Genomic DNA, 19,663 nt, shown 5'->3' with positions numbered 1-19,663 from the left:
GCCTGGAAGATGCTTAGAAATGCCTATGAGTCCCTGCACTTGGCACATTTTAACTTCAATTTTAGTCCCACACCCAGACAAGCAGTGCAGTAAATGTGTAGCTGGGGAATAGCTTTCCCCCTAAATGGTCCCAGATGCACCTTGCAGAGGCCAGTGAACACACCTGACATAATTATAACCCTGTCTGGAGATCTCACCCAGCCCCCCGGTTGGAGACAATATGCCTGGTAGTGACTGACCAGCTGTCCCAGGCCGGGTGCAGTGAAACTCTCCCAATAAAGCCATAGTTCCTCTGTGCAGACATGGCTGCTTCACCGATGGGAGTCTCCTGGCAGCCAGGCACCGGGTCCCTCCCTGCTGTGGCAGGCTGGCCTGCCACACCCCTGCCCACTGGAGACCCCACAGTGGCCTCCACACCAAGGCCAGCTCACCCTGCTGGGAATGCTGTCAGCTTCATAGCAGCATTGAAAAGAATAAAATATCTACCAAGAGAAATGAAAAACTTGTCTACCGAATACTACAAAATACTGCTAAGAGAAATTAAGGATCTAAGTAGAGACACATTTCATGTTCGTGACTCAGAAGCCTTAATCCTGATGAGACGCCAGGTCTGTAACAAACTGACCTCCAAATTCAATGCAGGCTTTTTAAATAGAAAACACCTAAAATTTATATGGAAATGCAAAGGGCCTCAAACAGCCGGGATAACTTTGAGAAAGAGGAACAAAATGAGAGGCTCGTGACTACAAAGCCCTGAGCCCAACATGGTATGCTTTCGGTGTCACAGCAGGTGCACAGAGCAGCAGGACAGAACTCAGAGCCTAGAGATAAGCTTCACATTTACGGCCGATGGATTCCCATTCAATGGGGAGAGAAGAGTCTTCATAGAAGGCACTGGGACAACTGGATTTCCACAGAGAGAAATACACTTAGACCCTAGCCTCAAGCCATACACAAGACATGACTCAAAGCAGGCCACAGACCTAAATGGAAGAGTTTTTACATGAAAATGTAGAAGAAACCCTCTATTGATGTGGGTTAGGTGCAGAGTCTGTGGGTATAAATAGCATGATCCACAGAAGGAATAATTGATAAACTGACTTTCATGTGAATTGAGAACTTTCACACTTTAAAAGATACCGTTAAGAAAATGAAAATGGGGGGCACCTGGGTAGCTCACTCGGTTAAGCCCCTGCCTTTGGCTTAGGTCATGATCCCAGGGTCCTGGGATTGAGTCCCACATCGGGCTCCCTGCTCAGCAGGGCATCTGATCTTCCCTCTCCCTCTGCCTCTCCCCAGCTTGTGCTCTCTCTCACTTTCTCTGTCAAATATATAAAATCTTAAAAAAGAAAAAAAGAGGGATCCCTGGGTGGCTCGGCAGTTTGGCGCCTGCCTTTGGCTCAGGGCGTGATCCTGGAGTCCCAGGATCGAGTCCCGCATTGGGCTCCCTGCATGGAGCCTGCTTCTCCCTCTGCCTTGTCTCTGCCTGTGTCTCTGCCTCTCTCTGTGTGTCTCTCATGAATAAATAAATAAAATCTTTAAAAAAGAAAGTGGAAATGCCAGACCAAATAGGGAAAAAAAGATATGCAAATATACATCTGATAAAGGACTTGTATCCAGAATATATAAAGAGCACTCCAAAGTCAATAAGAAGACCATTGAAAAATGAGCAGAAAAATTGACTAGATATTTTGCCAAAGATATTGTGCAAATGGCTAAGAAGCACAGGAAAGATGTCCAGTCTCATTAGTTATTAGGGAAATGCAAATCAACACAATGTAGGATTCCACAACACACCTGCTGGGCTGACCATGATGAAAGGACAGGCAGTGCCAAACACCAGCAGGTGTGCAGAGAAATGGGAACCCTGGAGCACTGCAGGTGGGAGCACGAATGTGCAGCCACTTTGGAAAACAGGTGGTTCCTTAAAAAGTTAGACATAGAGTCAGCATACAACCCAGAAGATCCCCCATTAGATTTCTACCCAAGAACAATGAAAACATGTCCTCTCAGAGATACATATGAGAGCATCAGTAGCACTGCTCCTCACAGGAGCCCCAGCTGAAAACCACCCAAATGCTCCTCAGGGAGCACATGGATAAACAAATATGTACAGCCACAGGAGGGACGTTATTTGTCAATAAAAAGACACGAAGTACAACTACATGTTGGAACATGATGAACTTCAAGTGAAAGAAGCCAGACACAAAGGCCACACCTTGTGTGGGCCCAGTAAAGGCAAGCAGGGTGGTGATGGCACAGGCAAGGACTGGAGGTGACCAGGCATGAGGGAGGTCATGATGGAACATCCCAGTGTCATATACCTGCAGGGGATGGGCAGTACCCTGGTACAGCTGCGCAGAAGGATAGAGAGGGAGACAGAAGCATACCTGTGTCCTATAAGACGTGGGGGGGCCCCCTGGCTTCTAAAAGCAGCCAGCTGTCGGGGGCAAAGACTTGGTTTGCAGGACAGGACCTGCTGAGGAGATGGCAAGGGCCCTGTCCTCCTGTCTGTCCTGGGCCACTGTGTGGCCACTCCCAGCCTGCCTCCATCTCAGGGAAAGTGGGCAACAGCCCTACCCTGGACGGTGAGCAGGGACATGGGAGCCCAGCACAGGCACAAAGTACCAAGTACTCCAGCTCTTGGCAGGAGTGCTCTTCAAAGCAGCCTGAACATAGTTGAACATCTCTGGAGCAAAAGAAGAAGCAGAAAATGAAGCCTTTACCTCAAACCTCCTGACATTCAGGTATTGTTGTTGTTGTTTTAATATTTCTTTTCCTTTTTTTTTTTTTTTAAGATTTTATTTATTTATTCATGAGAGACACAGAGAGAGGCAGAGACACAGGCAGAGGGAGAAGCAGGCTCCATGCAGGCAGCCTGATGCGGGACTTGATCCCAGGAACCCCAGGATCACGACCTGAGTCAAAGGCAGACGCTCAACCGCTGAGCCACCCAGATGTCCCCCGACATTCAAGTTTACACTTCTTCAAGTTGCATGGCACAAGAATGCACAATCTTGGGCCCAAACGCCCCATCTAGTTGCCTGTTGGTGCCTGCTGGCCTCCCTGTGTGCGCTATGTGTGTGGTGTCAGGCCGGGGACCCCGGGAGGAAGACAAGCTGGTGGCCAGCTCCTTCAGGGACATCCCCACACAAACAATGCTGTGGCACAGCTCCATCTTAACGGCCACATGGCTTCCTTCCACCTTGTTTTATAGAAGCCATGAGCAGTCATGGGGGAGCGTGAATGCCGAGGCCACCATGCTCCAGGCCTCAGTCCACCACGCCCAGCACCAGACACAGGGTGTAGACAGGTGCATGATGCCAGCCCTCGCCATTCATTAACCCCTCATCATTGCGTCTTCCCAGCTGAGGTCCCTGTCCCCACCATGCCCTGTCTGAGCTCCCTGTCCGCCAGCGCACAGGCATGACAAGTGGCTGTTGCTCATGCTGCGAAGTCGGGAGGGGCTGCCAAACAGCACTTGGGTGAAGCCTTGGCCTGCATCACGCGGATGAGTGGGGAGGCAGGTAGGCCCCTGCTCGTCTTCAGTAATGTGGGCTGCTGTGCAGACACCCAACCTCATTGAAAGCGAGCTAACAGAACACTGTTCAAATCGTCCATTCCTGGGCACCCAGTGTCATGGGGAGGTGGCGCATGCTGTCCCCGGGTGCACCCATCAGCCTTGCCCAGCCTCGAGCATCCTCGCAGGGGCACAGCAAGGCCCCATGTGGACAGAGTGGGGGACCCCATGAGGGTGAGTGAAGACACACTGAGCCTGCCCCTCAGCCTCTACAAATGAGGTACAGTGTGTACCAGCGAAGGCTGGAGGTCCTTAATTCAGAGATGCAGACAAGAGCAAGGGAGACGTCTCTCAGGAGCCCCTCCATGGCCATATCACCCCACTGATCTTGGAGGGCAAAGAAGGGCAGCACCTACCCATGGTCGCTCAGCATCCCCAGGCCCACGGGCCTCCCTCCGAGGGCACAGGGGTTACAGAGATCTCTAGTTCATCCTGGAAATGCAATGCTATCTCTTCTAGTCAGGCCTCTCTGGGGCCAGAGGAACAAGGCAGGGCTGTGCCTTCCAGTTTGCATCTGGCATGTCGTAACTGAACACAGTAGTGAATTCACAGGCAACACAAAGGCATGCACCATAACGACCTGGAGGCTGGAAATTGCAGTCATGGCCTCTATACTCGGAGGGCAGCAAACATGCATGTGGACATCAGGGTGCTGTGTGCTTTCACAGCCACCACCTCCATCACACCCCGTCGCAGGCCTGTGACACTGCCACATGGCCCCCCAATGGCAGACAGGGTCGTCTGTCCACACACACACACATCTGGGAAAAGTCCAGATACAGGGCAGCCACGTCCAAGTTCATGTTGGACCAAGCAAGGCCCGAGACCCTGCTCTAAGGAGCCACAACACCTCCAAACCCTCAACCTCATGCTACATTTTAAGAGAAGAGTTTGGTGTTTCTGGATGGTTGGTGCCTAAATTCCCAAACTGGGGAAGTCTAATATTTGTGAACTTTTCCGGTTTGCAAACCTAAGAGCTTGACTGGCGCCACGGTGGGCCGAGAGGACAGGAGAACACCATTGCTTCCTTCCTAGGCTAGGCTCTAGCTAACAACAGCCATAAAATTACTAAAAAGAACAGCAAAGCACTCCCCAAATAGAGCTGCTTGCAGAATCATCATTATTTCCACACAATTAAACCTTGTTCTCTGCAAAAGCATCCCTTGGAAGTGGCCCTGTTCTCGGCCTGGACCCCTGAACTCACAACGAGCCACATAAAATTGATTACCTGTTAATTGCTCCAAGAGACGCTTAACTCTGAACGACAGGCCGTCACAGCCCAGGTAATTAAGAACAAGCCATGTTAAACAAACTAAATTAAAACCAAGACTTAAATGCTTAAATTGGCTACTGGCCTGATTGTAAGTGAAGGGGGTTCAAATCCAAAAGGTCCATTAGCTAAGCTCACCATCGCACAGGAGTGGGATGGCATGCCTGGTGGGAGCGGGATGGTCTGGCAGACTGGAGCCTGCATGCCCCAGCCAGGTGGCCCAGCTTCCCTAACAGGGAAAGACCAAAGAGAGGCAGAGATGAGAGGTCACACCCCACAGCACCTGACACCTCCCTCCAGGGTCCAGCAGCTGCTCAAACCCACCACCCTCTCCCTCCCTCCATCCATCCATCACATCCATCTACATGCTGGCCCAAACTGACATAGTCACCCAGTCTGTCCACTGCCCCCTGCAGCCTGGCCTCTGGATCTGAGGCCCCCAGCACACACACTAGATCCCCAATCCCTCACTTCAGACCCATGACCTACCACTCAAGTCCTCTGATGCCAACATAGTCTACATAAAGGAGTGTTCTTAACCACATACCCTTCAGATGTTCCTAAGTTAACATCCAAAATGCTTCATTGTATGTTCACAAAGTTGCACAGTGCATGATTTCTGGCCGGCTGCAAACATCACCAGCTGTGTCCCTCCTTAAATACAGCCATGACTATAAACCCATCGTGTGACAGACCAGGACATGGCATGCCCACATGATGCCCAGATGGCTGGTGAAATGTTATTTCCAGGCACATCTGTGGAGGTGTTTCTAGAGGAGATGAGCATCTGAACCAGAGGGCTGAGGAGAGAGGGCCCTCCCTGAGGCAGATGAGCAACATCCCATCCATTAGGCCTAGAGGGGGCAAAAGGGGAAGCAGGGAAGCTGGCTGTCTGTGTGAGCTGGGACGCCACCTCCTCCTGCCCCCTGGACAGGGGGCTCCCAGCCCTCACACTCAGCTGGACCACACAGCCAGCCCTTCTGGGTCTCAGCCTCCTGTAATAAATGCCTCATGCCTCTCTGCATCCTACTGGCCCCATCTCTCTAGAGAAGCAATATGCCACAGCGGACAGATATTCCCCAGACACTGAAAACAAGACATTTCTGAGCAAAAAAAACCCCCTCTGAGTTGGAATGTTTAAGTGGCTCCTTCTCCCCTTGAACTTCTCCCACAGAATTTACCCTGATGTGAGAACATTTATGCTTTGTCTTATCCATCACCCTACCATGCTTCTCTGTAAAAGATACACTGAAATTTTGGAGTTTTTTTCCCTATATTTTCTTTAAGATAGTGTTTTTTTTTTAATATTTGCTAATTAAACATAAATACATTACCATTTTTTAAAAATATTTTATTATTTATTTACTCATGAGAGACACAGAGAGAGAGGCAGAGACATAGGCAGAGGGAGAAGCAGGCTCCATGCAGGAAGCCCAATGTGGGACTCAATCCCAGGCCTCCAGGATCACGCCCCCGGCCGAAGGCAGGTGCCAAACCACTGAGCTACCCAGGAATCCCCAATACATTAACATTTTTTTACATTAACATTTTTGATAAATTATTAAATTGAAATATTATTATTATTTTCGAATTATATCATTTAGAGTGTTTTTTAATGATTTATTTATTTTAGAGAGAGCACATGCACGACTGGGAAGAAGAGCAGAGCGAGGGCAAGGCAGGCTCCCCACTGAGTGTGAAGCCTGATGTAGGGCTCCGCCTCACGACCATGACCTGAGCCAAATCAAGAGTCAGATGCTTAACAGATTGAGCCACTCAGGTACCCTTCACATAGAGTTTTTATACTTATACTGATTTATAGTGCTTTATTTAAAAATAGAGTCTCATTGTCCTGATGTTTGGTGGCCTAAGGCTTCTGCATCTCAGGACAACCCACACAGGTAAGACCCCCTCTCACACAGAAGGTCAATTTTAAGAGTAAATCCTGGGAAAGGTCAGAGAAAGGTGACCGTGACTACAAACACATCTCTGGCTGCTCCATCTCAAATGTAAATCCGTAAGCTGAAACCAAGGACTCTGACCCTGAATGGTCCCTGGAGGGCTTGCACACCAGAGTCTGCATGTCCTCTGGGAGACTACAGCCCGCAGAAATGCAGGATCTGGATCACCCTCTCCTGCCTGGACAGGACCCCTCCCTTGTGCCTAGTCACCTCTGACCACCCAGGCTATCCCAGGCCTTCAGGCCAGATATGAACCTCCGGATCCTCATACTTTCCAGGTCTTAGGTTGAAATATTCCCTGGCCCCCCAAGAGGCCCTCCCTAGCTGCTGTGTCCAGCAAAGACCCTCAGCCGCCCACTTCTGGTACATTTCCCACAGAACATCCCCCCTATCCTAGAACAATGCAGAATCACATGCTGGGAAGCAAGTGAACAGGGAGCAAGCTCCTGCTTTCAAAGACAGAGGATTCATTTCTGAAGCTCACAGAGGTTACATCATTTGCCAAGGTCACACTGCCAGCAAATCGCAAGGCCAGGTCCAAGCCCAAGGTCATCCCAACAGGCTCACTCTGGACACCTCTGGCTCCCCTGCCTGACTCCGCCTCCTCTTACTAACAAAACAGTCTCTAGCACTGCCACCTCTCAGAGGGTATTCTAAGCCCTCCACCTTCTGGAAGCTTCTCTGGGCTCCTCCCTTTTTGGTGCTGAAACTGTCCCAGGTATGGAATTTGAGGGTTTCTCAAGGCAGGAGCCAAAGCTCCACTGCCCTGCTCCTGACTCTCCATAGCACCCCACCTGGGACAGAGCATAGGACCAAGCTCTGGCAGCCCTGAAGTCTGCAGGGGGCCTTGTGCCCTAAGTAGAAAGAGAGTGCTGAATGCTGGCCTGACCTCACCTATGAACTCCATCTCCTCACCAAAAACTATACAGGGTCACTGCAAGAGATTCATGAAATCACACACGTCAAGCGCCCACCAGGTACTCCACATGGATAAAGCCCTGGTCAACACTGACTAATGGAAGCCACTGGGCAAAGTCAACATCTTAGACAACGATGCCTTCCCAAGTCCTAGAATAAGTCTTTAAAGAACTGCCTTTTCTAAAAAGTTGAGGAGGGGACTCTGGTTGGCTCACATGGTCGAGCACCTGCCTTTGGAACGTGTAAAGGAGAAATGAATGAAGGAAGAAAGATTGAAGGAGGAACAAGTGAAGGAGGAATGAATGAAGGAGAGATGTGTGAAGGAGGAACACGTGGAGGAGGAATGAGTGAAGGAGGAATGCATGAAGCAGGAACGAGTGAAGGAGCAGTGGCTCATCCCTCCACCACAAGAAGACTCTGTGCCAACAGTGTGGAGGCCTCTTCTTGGCCTGGAGCACAGTAGGGGCACAGGAAGGGGCACTGAAGGGTTAAAGGCCATGCTGCTGGCAGGTCTGGAAATGGAGATTTAGCAGCTGGCAGTAGGTGGCAAGTTGTTCCCCACAGCTGCTCCTGGACTCAAAGCACATCTTTGTTTGCGGATCCAGCAACTGTGGCTCTTCCTGAAGGCCGAGGCGGGCCAGCTGTCACCCCACAGGACGCCATGCGGGAAGGCTGGACCCCCAGGAGTGACGCATAGCAGGCAGGACCCCACTGTCTGGGCTCTCGAAGGTCCTGGATCCCTTCTGTTCCTGGCAGGCTCACACTCTCAGGGCGAGATCCTCTGGTACCCTGGAGCAGCACCAGCCCCATCAGGGTCAGGGGCGGTGGGGAGCAGGGGTGGTATGCTCTCGAGGCCGGATCCCATGTGGGAAGCAGTGCACCCATTCCAGAAATGTGAGACGGCCTGTAGCAGCTGCGAACAGAACCTGCAACCAGAACCACGCTGCCCTAAATGCGAGGATCAAATGGGGAGTGATCTCCAGGACAGGCACAGTTTAAACATCAGCAGCATCTCACACTGAGGTATTCACAGGCCAGACCCTCTGATGGCCTGCGCTTCAGGAATCCAGGGTCAGCAGCGGGAAGGGGGACCAGGCCACACTGGTCCCTGAGCAGGAGCAGGGACCGTGGAGGCAACGAGCTTCATCACACTGGTCCCTCCCTGCTGTGCACGCCGCTGAGTCCACCCCCCCCCCCCACTTAAAGGACTTTTTAAAATAGTATGCTGCAGTCATTTCTACTAACAGAGAATCACCAAAAACGGTTTGCACAACACCAGCAGAGTAAGACGTTCTCTAGTAGTTAAAGGACACACACGCCTCACATGCCCACACAAGGGAACACACGACATGACATGTACCACATGACACCACACACACAACACACATCACACAATACCACACACACAACACACACCACATGTGCACACACCGCACATGAACACACACGTCACACACCATGCTCACCTCTGGGACATTCGTGTGTGCCCCATGTCAGCAGGGCCAACCTGAACCCCACACACATGCATTCCCTCCACTGCCAGTAGACACCTGAGTGCACCTTCCTGGAGGCCCCTATGTCCTCAGCGCACCCCACAGGCCACCAGAGGGTGCTGATTCTGGGCTGACCCTCTCGAGAGCTCTCAGCACCTTCACCTAGATGCTGGGCCAGCAGTGGCTTCAACCCAGAGAGAGGCCACTGCCTCCTGGGGTCTCCAGGCCTGCATGCCCCATCAGAGAGGCCTTCAGAAAACATGGCCTAGGCCATTCAGAGAGCTTTCAATGTCTGGACACAGACCCCTACATGTGCAGGACTTGGTTTGGTATCTTTGAGGACACAGTTCAGACTAGCAGACAAAGGGCTGGCTCTGCATGGTGGGCAGTGTCCACACACACGGCTGTCTAGGAAGACTCAGCTGTGCTCATGTCCTTAAACCAAAATAAAATCCCTGGTGAGTCAAGCCTTCAATCACTGAAAGAAAAACAAGCAACAAATAAACTGGGAAGGTTCTAGAAAAGATCAGTTTGTTTATGGTCTGACATCTGGAAGGTGTCTAAAGAATACCAGGACCTATAAAGGAAGGAGGATAAATCTGCCAACGTGAAAGTACAGCTGGCCTGTGTATGAGTAACAGGACAGTGGTGTTGTCCATTCCATGGAATATTCATACTTCAGCCTCAAAGACAGAGGGAACTGGACACCTGCCACTGAAGGGATGCACCTGAGGACGTGAGGCCAAGTGACACAAGCCAGATGCAGAAGGACATACGCAGGGACCCCATGCACACAACGTCCCAGCGGCGTCAGACTCACAGACACAGAGAGTAGATGGCAGGGCCAGGCCCAGGGGTAGGATGCAGGTGGGGTCAGTGTGTCATGGGGACTGAACATTCTGGAGCAGGAGGGAGGCACGGCGGCCCAGCAGCAGGAATTCAGTTGGTGCCCCTCAACTGGATACTGAGAAATGATTAAGATGGTAAAATCTGTGTTGTATCTGTTTTACCACAATAAAACAATTACAGGACAAAAAAAAAAAACCCAAATTTTAAAACTTCCACATGACAAAAGAATTTCATAGACAAACAGAAAAGACCAGTCACAACTGGGAAACATACACACTATACACCAATCATCAGAGGTCTGATTTTGTCAGTTTACCAATAACTCATACAAGCCAACCAAAAAAACAACGAGCAAAGGATAAATCAGGCAATTTGCAAAAAATTCAACACCAAAACCAAGTAACCAGTAGACAGAAGTGCAAATCCTTTGCCCTTAAGGAGGACCTGGGGCAAACACTATCGATTTCAGGACAGCAGAGTGTGGAAGGGCGAGTGGGGGCCTCCTAAGCACAGGGTCCACACCCAGAAGCTGCCCTGACCCCCTTCCCAGCAGACAGCCCCTCGTGAGCTGGGAGGGCGGGAAGGGCAGCAAGCGTTCTGCATACAGCCTGGGGCCACTGGAAGGCAGGGCAGCCTGTCCCCATGCACCTGCCAAGAGGAGAAGGCGGCTCCCTTTGACCAAGGGCACTAACGCCTGCAAGGAATACTGCAGGGCTGTGGGGGCCAACATGACACCACACGCAGGAAGAATGCCCCAGAAGTGTCTGCATGGGGGATGGTCGCTTAGGCACCCTGGTTTCTTGTCTGTCCTCTCTGCAGTTAAGAAAACAATGGCTTCCCCTTGAGCCTATGGCCCCTGCCCAAATTCAGTGTCTGCCCTGGCCCGTCCTTCCTTCGCCCACACTGTTCCTGCCATTCAAACGCTGTCACCTCATCACTTACACTCATAGGGGGTGGCTGTGTGGGTCGGGAGGCCGAGCACTGGGTTCTGATGCAGAGCACAGCATCACAAGAATTACACTGCAAATGCCCTTGGCTTTCTTACTCTGTGGGAGCCGGGATAGGTGGTCTCTGTCTTGGGAGACTGGTGCCGACCCAAGGAACCCATGTGACTTTGGGCCAGTCACCTGTCTCTTCTGGACCTCAATTTTCCTGCCTGACACGTGAGAGCAGGGATGCTGGCCAGGCCCTGTGGAGTCCCCATGGAGATAGGGACAAGTGTGGGTGATCACAATCCTCCTCTCAGGCCACCTGCCCTTCACCTTGGCCTCTTCCTACAACACCCCCTCAACCCCCAGCCAACTGATTAAGCAAATCACTTAATTTTAGTGTCAGTGGCCCAAGAATGGAGTGGAGCTGGTACCTGAGACATCCACTAGGTCTGAAAGCCAGTGGGGCCAAGGCATTGTGGGCTTGGGGGGTGGAGGTGCTGTGGGCCAGCTCACCACCAGGGGGCATCTTGCAGCATGTCCTGCCAGGACTTGGTTCTGGATGGATGCCCTCCATCTCTGCTCATGGAATGGGTACAGGAAGCTGGAAGACTTTGGGTAGCTCGAATAGAGTTTGTAGGGTTAGCTGTAGGATAATGCAGAATGGTTGGGTCTACAGCATCCTGGGGACTGCACACCTCCAAATCCTAGAAGTTTTAAATCATGATGGCACCAAACCACCAAGATGCACTGCAGGCTGCTAACTGTCCACACCTGGGCAACAGAGCCCAAGGTTCTCCTCCCAAACTCAGTAACATAAGCCCTGGCTGCCCTTCCCAGCAAAGACTCCACATAGAACCAAAACTGTGCCTTATTCTACTTCTAGAACCACATGACTCTTCATCAGCTGGATTGTTCCCAGGCACTCTTTAAAGATTGTCACCTTTCCCTAGGAGATTACCAAGCTGGGTGGTGCCATCATGCAGGAGGCAGGTCAGCTCAGTGCAGCCCTGTCCAGGCAGGGGTGCAAACCGAGCTTTTCCTAGTCCTAGCTGGGGGTTTTGAGCAGCCTGCTCACCCTCTCTGTGCCTCCATGCCTTATCAGCCCAGTGATACTGGCAACAAAGCCAGTCAACCTTGGTCCAACAAGACAGTGCCCAGGAGGCCCAAGATCCAGGGACCAGTTCAGAATACATCCCATGATGCAAGCCCCAGAGCCCCAGATCTACCTCCCATGAAATAGATCCCTGTGGCCCGAAATGTGTTAGCCCCAAGGTCTCCTCTGCCCTGGGCAGGTGGCTTTATGTAAGATGAAAACTAAATTCCTTGCCTGTTTGAGCCATTAAGCTCCTCCTAAAATGAGACCCTGCATTCTCCAAAATGCTAATTTTGTGTTTTAGTGTTGCCTGAAAGAGAAGCAGCAAGCCCTGAAGCCAGAGCCAGGCTGGAGAGAAGGGGCTCAAGCAGCCCGGGGTAGCAGGGGCCGGGCTGCATGTGAATCCAGCAGACGGCGTGTTTTTCCCATCACCTGGGGACCCCAGCCAATCTGTGGAAAAACAGGCTGCTAGAGATGTGTGGGCGGGAGGCAGAGAGACAGCTGCTCAGGCCAGCGGTGCGGCGCTCCAGCCAGAGGCCCATTTTAATTAAAGCTGCAGAGAGCAGGGCTGCTGCCAGGAAGACGGCCCCAGGGTGAGATGCCCTCACCCACCCGTCTGGCAGCTCCAGTAATGAGGCCCTAGCCGAGGGCCCAAAGCACAGTGCTGCTTGGACTGCCTGCACCACATGTACACAGTGCCTCCTCATTATCAACCTTCTTGACTCCCAGGGGCACAGCGATGCTCGTCTCCAGGCACCCTAATCGGAGCAACCTGGGAAGGGACCCAACTGAACCCAAGAGCTCCCCCCTCCCTCCCTCGTGTCTGGGATGCACCCTCAGGGGCAAGGCATGATTCTCAGCACATGTCAGGGCTCTGGAGTACCCTGCAGGCTGCCTTCTGAGGCTCCTTGGGTGCCTGAGCAGAGAGTCACTTCCCCCACCAGCCTCAGGAAGGACAGAAGACCTGCATTTGCTTACAGTAGCTGATGCCAAGGACCCAGACCCTCACCTGGAGTTACTCGGCACAGCAGTAGGGCTGTGGAGAAGCATGAAGACACCTGCCCCAGCCCCAGCTAGGATGCCCACTGTGACCTGGAGCAAGGGACAAAGGGGAAGAGCCCTTCCTTCACTGGGCCTTGAAACCTTCTTCTGTACACTGATGTTGAGGGATGAGTCACCTCCCACAGTCCTTTCTGCTGTGTCCTGAAGCCCAGAGCAGTCAGCTTACCTACTGAGGCCCAAGACAGAGCAGAGAATGATCCTGTGGAGTGGCCTCAGACTAAGGACTAAGAGGGAAGGAGGCCAGGACGTGGGGTTCATGTGGATGCTGGGCCAGCATCAGAGGACAAAGCAGTGTCCATGGAGATGCCCACTGGCATAGCCTGCCCTCCACACTGCCAAAGGGCTGCCAGAAAGAGGATGATGATGATGATGACTATGATGGTTGAGGAGGGGGAGGATGATGGCGGTGATGACAGTGATGATGATGAAGGTTGATGATGGTGATGATGGTTGTGATGATGGTGGTGATGGTGACGCTGGTGGTGATGATGATGGTGATGGTAATGATGGTGATAGTGACCATGATGGTGGTGATAGTGACGATGATGATAATGATGATGGTAATAGTGAGGATGGTGATGATGGTGATAGTGGTGATGGTGGTGATGGTGATGATGATGGTGGTGATGATGGGGATGATGATGGTGATGGTAATGATGGTGGTGATGATGGTGATGGGGATGATGGGGATCATGATGGTGATGATGATGATGGTGATCTTGATGGTGATCATGATGGTTGTGATAGCAATAATGGTGATGATGGTGATGATGTTGATGGATGATGGTTGTGATGGAAGATGGTAGTGATGATGTTGATAATGATGAAGGTGATGATGGAGATGATAATGGGGATGGTGGGAATGGGGATAATGATATACCTATAAACATTACCACATTCTATCTTTACTGCAACCCTCAAAGTAGATTTTATTCCTCTGATTTGACACTTGAAGAAACTGAGTCCCAAAGGATGTAATTACATAACTTAATGATATGATTCAACTGTCTCCTTCCAAAAGATATTTTAACACACATACAATTCTGTAACACATGTGTATGTATGTGCATGTGTAAGTGTGTGAGTGTGCACTGTGTGTATAGGCATGAATGTGTGTGACCATGTACATATATGCACTGTGTATGTGTGTGAGTGTGCCTGTGTCTGTACATGGATGCATATACATATATGCATGTGTGTGCATATGTGCATTGGTATGTGTGTGAATTTGGGTGTGCATGTGTTTAACGCATCTCTGGCCTGGTGCAGTGTGTTCAGGGGTCTCCTGCTCTTCCCTGTCGCATCCCAGACTTGTGAGACCAGAGCCCCGTCCCTGCAGCCCCAGTTCACCCCAGGACACCTGGGGGCCTCCCGACCACCATGCCTGGATCACCCACTCTCCCATATTCCCTCCACTTGCAGGTGCATCTGACCTACTATGGGAGTGGGGGAGGCAGAGCACAGGCTCTGAGGCCCCAGGGACTCATGCCGGAACCCTGGCTTTGCTGTGACAAGTGCTGTGGCCTCGGGCAGAAGACAGGGAGGGAAATGGGCCAGAGAAAGCCTCTGGTAACTGCCACCTGGAAGTGCCACTGTTCCAGGAGAAAGAGCTCAGCAGTTTGCAGGGTGAGCAGCCTTCCCCACAGCATGCATGTTGCTGTGTTGCATTCATTACCTTCTTCTGAACAAAGGAGCCTAACAAAGCCCTCACCTCTTAACTCGCCAAAGCACTTCCACAGAAACTGAAGGAGAGATGCCATCCTAACCTGATAAGGGCAAGACCACCCACCTGCTACCCCAGGGTCACCTGTCTCACACCTGAGCTTGGCAGGAGGGGCTTTAAACACAGAGGCGTGCTCACCCCACAAATGCATTTGCTTGCAGAGGAGTGTTGTTTCCTCCACCCACACAGGAGGCAGCTCTGGGTCGAGGCGTGCCAGGAAAGAATGTGCCCCAAACCACAGCCCAAGCTGCTGAGTCCAGCTTCTACTAAACCGGAAAAAGCAAAGAATTTGGATGCCATGCAGGGGACATCAAGTCAAAGGTCAAGAGACAACGTCTCCGGCCCGCTGTCTCTGCAGCCCACTTCCTGAACCATCGGCCTGTTTCTTTAGAGGCTGGAGCCAGAAAAAGGAGCCCCGGAGGGTTTCAATATGGAAAGTGAGTTTTGCTGCGGGCAGAACAAGGACCTGAAGAGCAGACACATACCCCCTACATGATCGCGCCCTTCCCCAGCCAGCCTCGCCAAGAGCAATTTTCAATCCAACCATCTGCTTCCTGAACTTCTTGTCCACCTGGCTCCTGGATCCAGAAAAGTCCGAGGCGGTGGGAACCATGTGATTCTGGAAACTTGGGGCCAAGGGCACAGGACCCCAACACAAACACTTCCTGGACACGCGCATCTGGGATAACCAGAGCCAGCACGTACGTCAGCTCACCCTCGGGCCACATTGGCCCAGGACCAGGAGCTTTACTGAACCAGCCGGTACTCAGGAGCTGGGGAGGGGCCACAAGAGGGTGTGAAGGACATGGCTCAAACACAGCTGCCCCAGCTCAAATGCAGCTGCCCCACACAAGGGGAAGCTGGAAGCTCAGAGGGGCCAGAAGGGAAGCTGAATCTGGTGCCTCCTCAGAAAGGAAGGGTGATCTGCCGCAAAAGCCATTCCTAGGTGTGCACCCCAAAGGCTCAGACACCCGTGTTCATGGGAATGTTTTGACAATAACCAAAAGGTGGGAGCATTCCCGGTGTCCCTCAACCAGTAAGTAGATAAACACGTTGTGTGGGCATACCCCCACAACAGAGACCCCGCCCCTCCAAAAGGAGGGAATCACTGCCATAACATGGGTGCACCCTGAGGATACCACGTGCAGAGACATATGCCACACATAGGAGGATGGACACTACATGACTCCATTCTGGAGGTTTGTCTGTACACGTGCACTTAGTGGAAGACAGGGGTGCCATCCCATTCCCAGTCTCCTTTCCCCAAGCACAGTGTACCTGCAGCCAGGTTAGGGGAGCAGTTCTGACCCTCACACATCTGTGGCAGCAGCACAGGATGGCTCTGGACCATGACCTGAGGAGCCCAGGCCTTGGTGAACACAAGCCCCCACCGGTCACTCGCTCTGCTGATCTTGGCCGCACCCATCAGAATTCAGGCTCTGAAGAAGGGTGTGGCTGCTGAGCCTGATGCTTTGGGGTTATGATGGTTGGTTAGCCTCTCATGTGGCTCTGGCAACAGGAGGTGAAGACCCCATGTGAGTCCCGGGACAGTCCAGAGATTCCAGCTTTGGCCACATACAAGCACTGTTCTGTGCCCTATAACGCCAGCACAGCATGGTGTTGCTCTTACTCTGGGAATGCGTGAGCAAGAAGTAGTTCACATGGATCATCATCATTGTCATTGCCATAAATAAAAATGATGACGAGCCTATGCAAACACACCAAGTTCTGGTCCTGCGGCTGTTCTTGGAAGAGCTTAATGCAGACCAGACCAGGAGACTGAGGCCCAGGGTACAAAACTCATCTTCCAAGTGAGTAGCAGCTTTTAGGGGACTGGTCAAAACACTGCACCCCAGGACTCCCTCCCTCCCTGTACTCAGGGTGGGGCTTGACCCAGGTGAGTGGCCCACCTTCTGGTCCCCAGGACCTGCTGCGTATAGGTACACATGCTGGGCCGGCTCCAAGATCAAAGTCCACCCTGCATCCTGGGAAGCATGTGTCCATCGTGTCTTATCTACCCAGGGGGGCACCCCCTCCCCCAATCTGGCACCAAAGTGCAAGTTAGCAGGATTCCAATGGACTCAGGCATGGTCCATAGCCGTCTCTTTCCTGAGGACCAAAACTAGATGAAGAATGGAAAGAGGTCTGTGTGGCTGCTGTGGGGAACATCCGACCTCCTGCCTGAAGGTGAGGAGTCAGTCCTCAAAAAGGTAACTGCAGAAGGACCTAGGGACAAGCCAGGGTCCTGGGGCTGTCTCCAGACATCTCACCTTTCACTCTGGACTCCTGGCACCTTTTAAATTTCAATCCATGTGAATGCACCATCTAGTCAGAAGCCAGGTCTAAATTTGGACCGAGTTTTTGATATTTACATTCAAGTTAGTAAAGATACAACTCCTGAATCATGTGGTCCCACCTGGTGACAGTGGCCATAACCACCAGGTAGACACCCCTGTTATGAGGACTGAGAACAGTGGAAGCATATGGTCTCCCAGTTCTGGAGCCCAGGAGCCCAGAATCAGCACCAGCAGACAAGAAAGAGACAGACAAGGACCAAAAATGAGCACACCAGACAGCCATGGTTGTCGAAATGCTGTTTACCATGAAAAAATGCAAGCAGTCCAAGAGGGAAATAAGGGTTTTATGACAAGTCTACAGAAACTGATGCTACAAACCACCAAAATCCCTCCTGACAGAAGGACATCCATGACCCAGTCACTGTGATAAAGTGTGTAGAATGCGATCCCATAGTGTGACACAGAATTAGCACATAAACCCATAAACACTGCCTCAAAATGGTCCCAGTGATTTTCTCCAGGTGTCTCATTTTCCCAATTATTTGTAGGATTTCAATTCCCAAAGCATGACACCTGAGGCCCTCACAGCTGTCAAATGCCCCTCCCTGGAAAGACCCTACACCACAGCCACTCCTGAGGCCCTTCTGGGCTATGTGACCTGACGTCACTGCCTCGCTCCGTCACTGCCTGGCTCACCGGAGTCCTGCATTCCATCCCCACAAGGCAGATCCTTGCATGTAGAAGGTGCTAGAAAACCAGGCCCCCAGTAGTCAGGGCAAAGGAGGCCCACGGTGTCTGTCAATGACAAGGTCACAAAGATGCCTCAGATCCTGACCTGGTATCGGAGAGGACAGCCAGGTGCACACAGCATGTCATTTCTGGAAGCTGGTCATGCTCTGCAAGCACAAGCCTCCAAAAGCTGCGGCACATACATGTCCCCCATGGCCAGCATCCTGTGAGGCCTGGGCAGGGGTGTGGATCCCAGCCCTATCCCCTCCTGGGTTCCTACCTTCTCTCGTTGTCATCCAGGTGAGCAAACAGCACATTCTTGGAGATGGCTTTGGCAAGCGCCGTCATGGTCTTGTAGTCCTTGGGGATGACCTGCAGGGGAAGCCAGCCAAAGTCAGACTTGCAAGAGTCCCCAAAGGTCCAAACTTAGGGTTTGGCCCCTCCTAGCACCTGCTGGACCCCAGGAAACTGTGACATGGCCAGAAACGTGCCCTGCATTCAACATGTTTCCAGGTGACCACAAGGACAGACAACATGAAATCTCACATCACAATCATTTCAACAAAATGAAAGAAAGGAAAGGCAAGGAACCAGAGTGACCTGACAGGTGGCTTAAGTACCATGTAGGATTGGGGTGCTACTTAACCTCAGGGACCCCTAGACGCAGCTACACCACCTCTGGTCCCCAGCAGTATCATTTCTTTTGTTAATTTCTGTATTTTACTGGTTTTGTTTTTAAGGGAATAAAATACTCCAGTAAATATCTGAAAACTGTGAAACACACACAAAAGAGAGAAAACCTGAGCCATGTTTGGAGCCACATTCAAGGCTGATGTTCACCCTTCGAGGTGGTGACGGGAGCCTGGTGAGCATGGCTCCAGACCCTGCCACTGACTGGGTGTCGACACGGTGTTGGCCCCAGCAGACCTGCCAGGGGGAGCTTTCAGAAGCGCGTGCCCAGAGAATCAGCCACCAAACAGCCAAAAGCACCTGCATCTCAAGTTACGAGTATCTCAAACACCAAGATTTCTCCTTAAAATAAAAGTGGTAGGAGGGCTATTTGGGCCATAAGGTGGCCCCCTCATCCCAGTGCTCAGCTGCCAGAAATGTCTGCCAGGCTGGGGGTGGCATCAGGCCCCAGCCTGTGTGTGCGTTAATTTAGTACCATGGCTTGTACCCAGGGATCTTTGGGGAACAAGGCTGAGGCCATAAAGGGCCACTCCACTTCTAAGAGGCTTTTGTTAAAAATTTGCCTTTTATTTTAGAATAGTTTAGATTCACAGAAAAGTTGCCAAATGAGGTGCCCATAGCCTGCCCCCAACATCCCCCATGGCTAACACATGACATCACAGCCATGGAAGCAGCCACGGCGCTCTGTGGGCAGCATGTCTTGGTTCTGTCCCGGCAGCTCACACTGGCCCTGGATCCCACACGGGTCACATTCAGTGATGGTGCCTTGAGCCCCACACTCTGGACAGTCTCCCAGGACCCCAACAGTTTGATGGCCTGGGCAGGTCTGAGGGGTGCTGGTCAGTTACTCTGCAGAATGCCCATAAATTTGGGTTTTCTGGGATCTTCTTGAGGTTATATGGGATTCTGGGTGAGGAAGATAACAGAAGTGAGGTGCCCTGGTGGGTTTTAAACAGTGGTTTATATCCTCTGATTATGAAAGTATTGAATGCTAGGGGTGGGGAGCAGGTGTCAGTGTGTAATGGGGTCAGAGTTTCATGTGGGGCCTGGAACATCCTGGAGATGG

General features: G+C 51.7%; 1 protein-coding gene across 9 annotated transcripts in view; it reads right to left on the bottom strand.

Annotated features, from left to right (window-relative positions):
- Positions 1-19,663, bottom strand: part of PRKAR1B (protein kinase cAMP-dependent type I regulatory subunit beta) — a 126,094-nt gene that overhangs the window by 68,033 nt on the left and 38,398 nt on the right. For all 9 annotated transcript variants that reach the window (XM_072753405.1, XM_072753403.1, XM_072753404.1 and 6 more), the window contains one exon: positions 18,188-18,279. In XM_072753405.1, coding sequence (XP_072609506.1) covers positions 18,188-18,279 — 92 coding nt within the window. The remainder of the gene's footprint in view (positions 1-18,187; positions 18,280-19,663) is intronic.

Source organism: Vulpes vulpes, chromosome 3, assembly GCF_048418805.1.
Source record: "Vulpes vulpes isolate BD-2025 chromosome 3, VulVul3, whole genome shotgun sequence".
Classification (NCBI taxonomy): domain Eukaryota; kingdom Metazoa; phylum Chordata; class Mammalia; order Carnivora; family Canidae; genus Vulpes; species Vulpes vulpes.
This window is presented reverse-complemented; position numbering and strand designations above follow the sequence as displayed.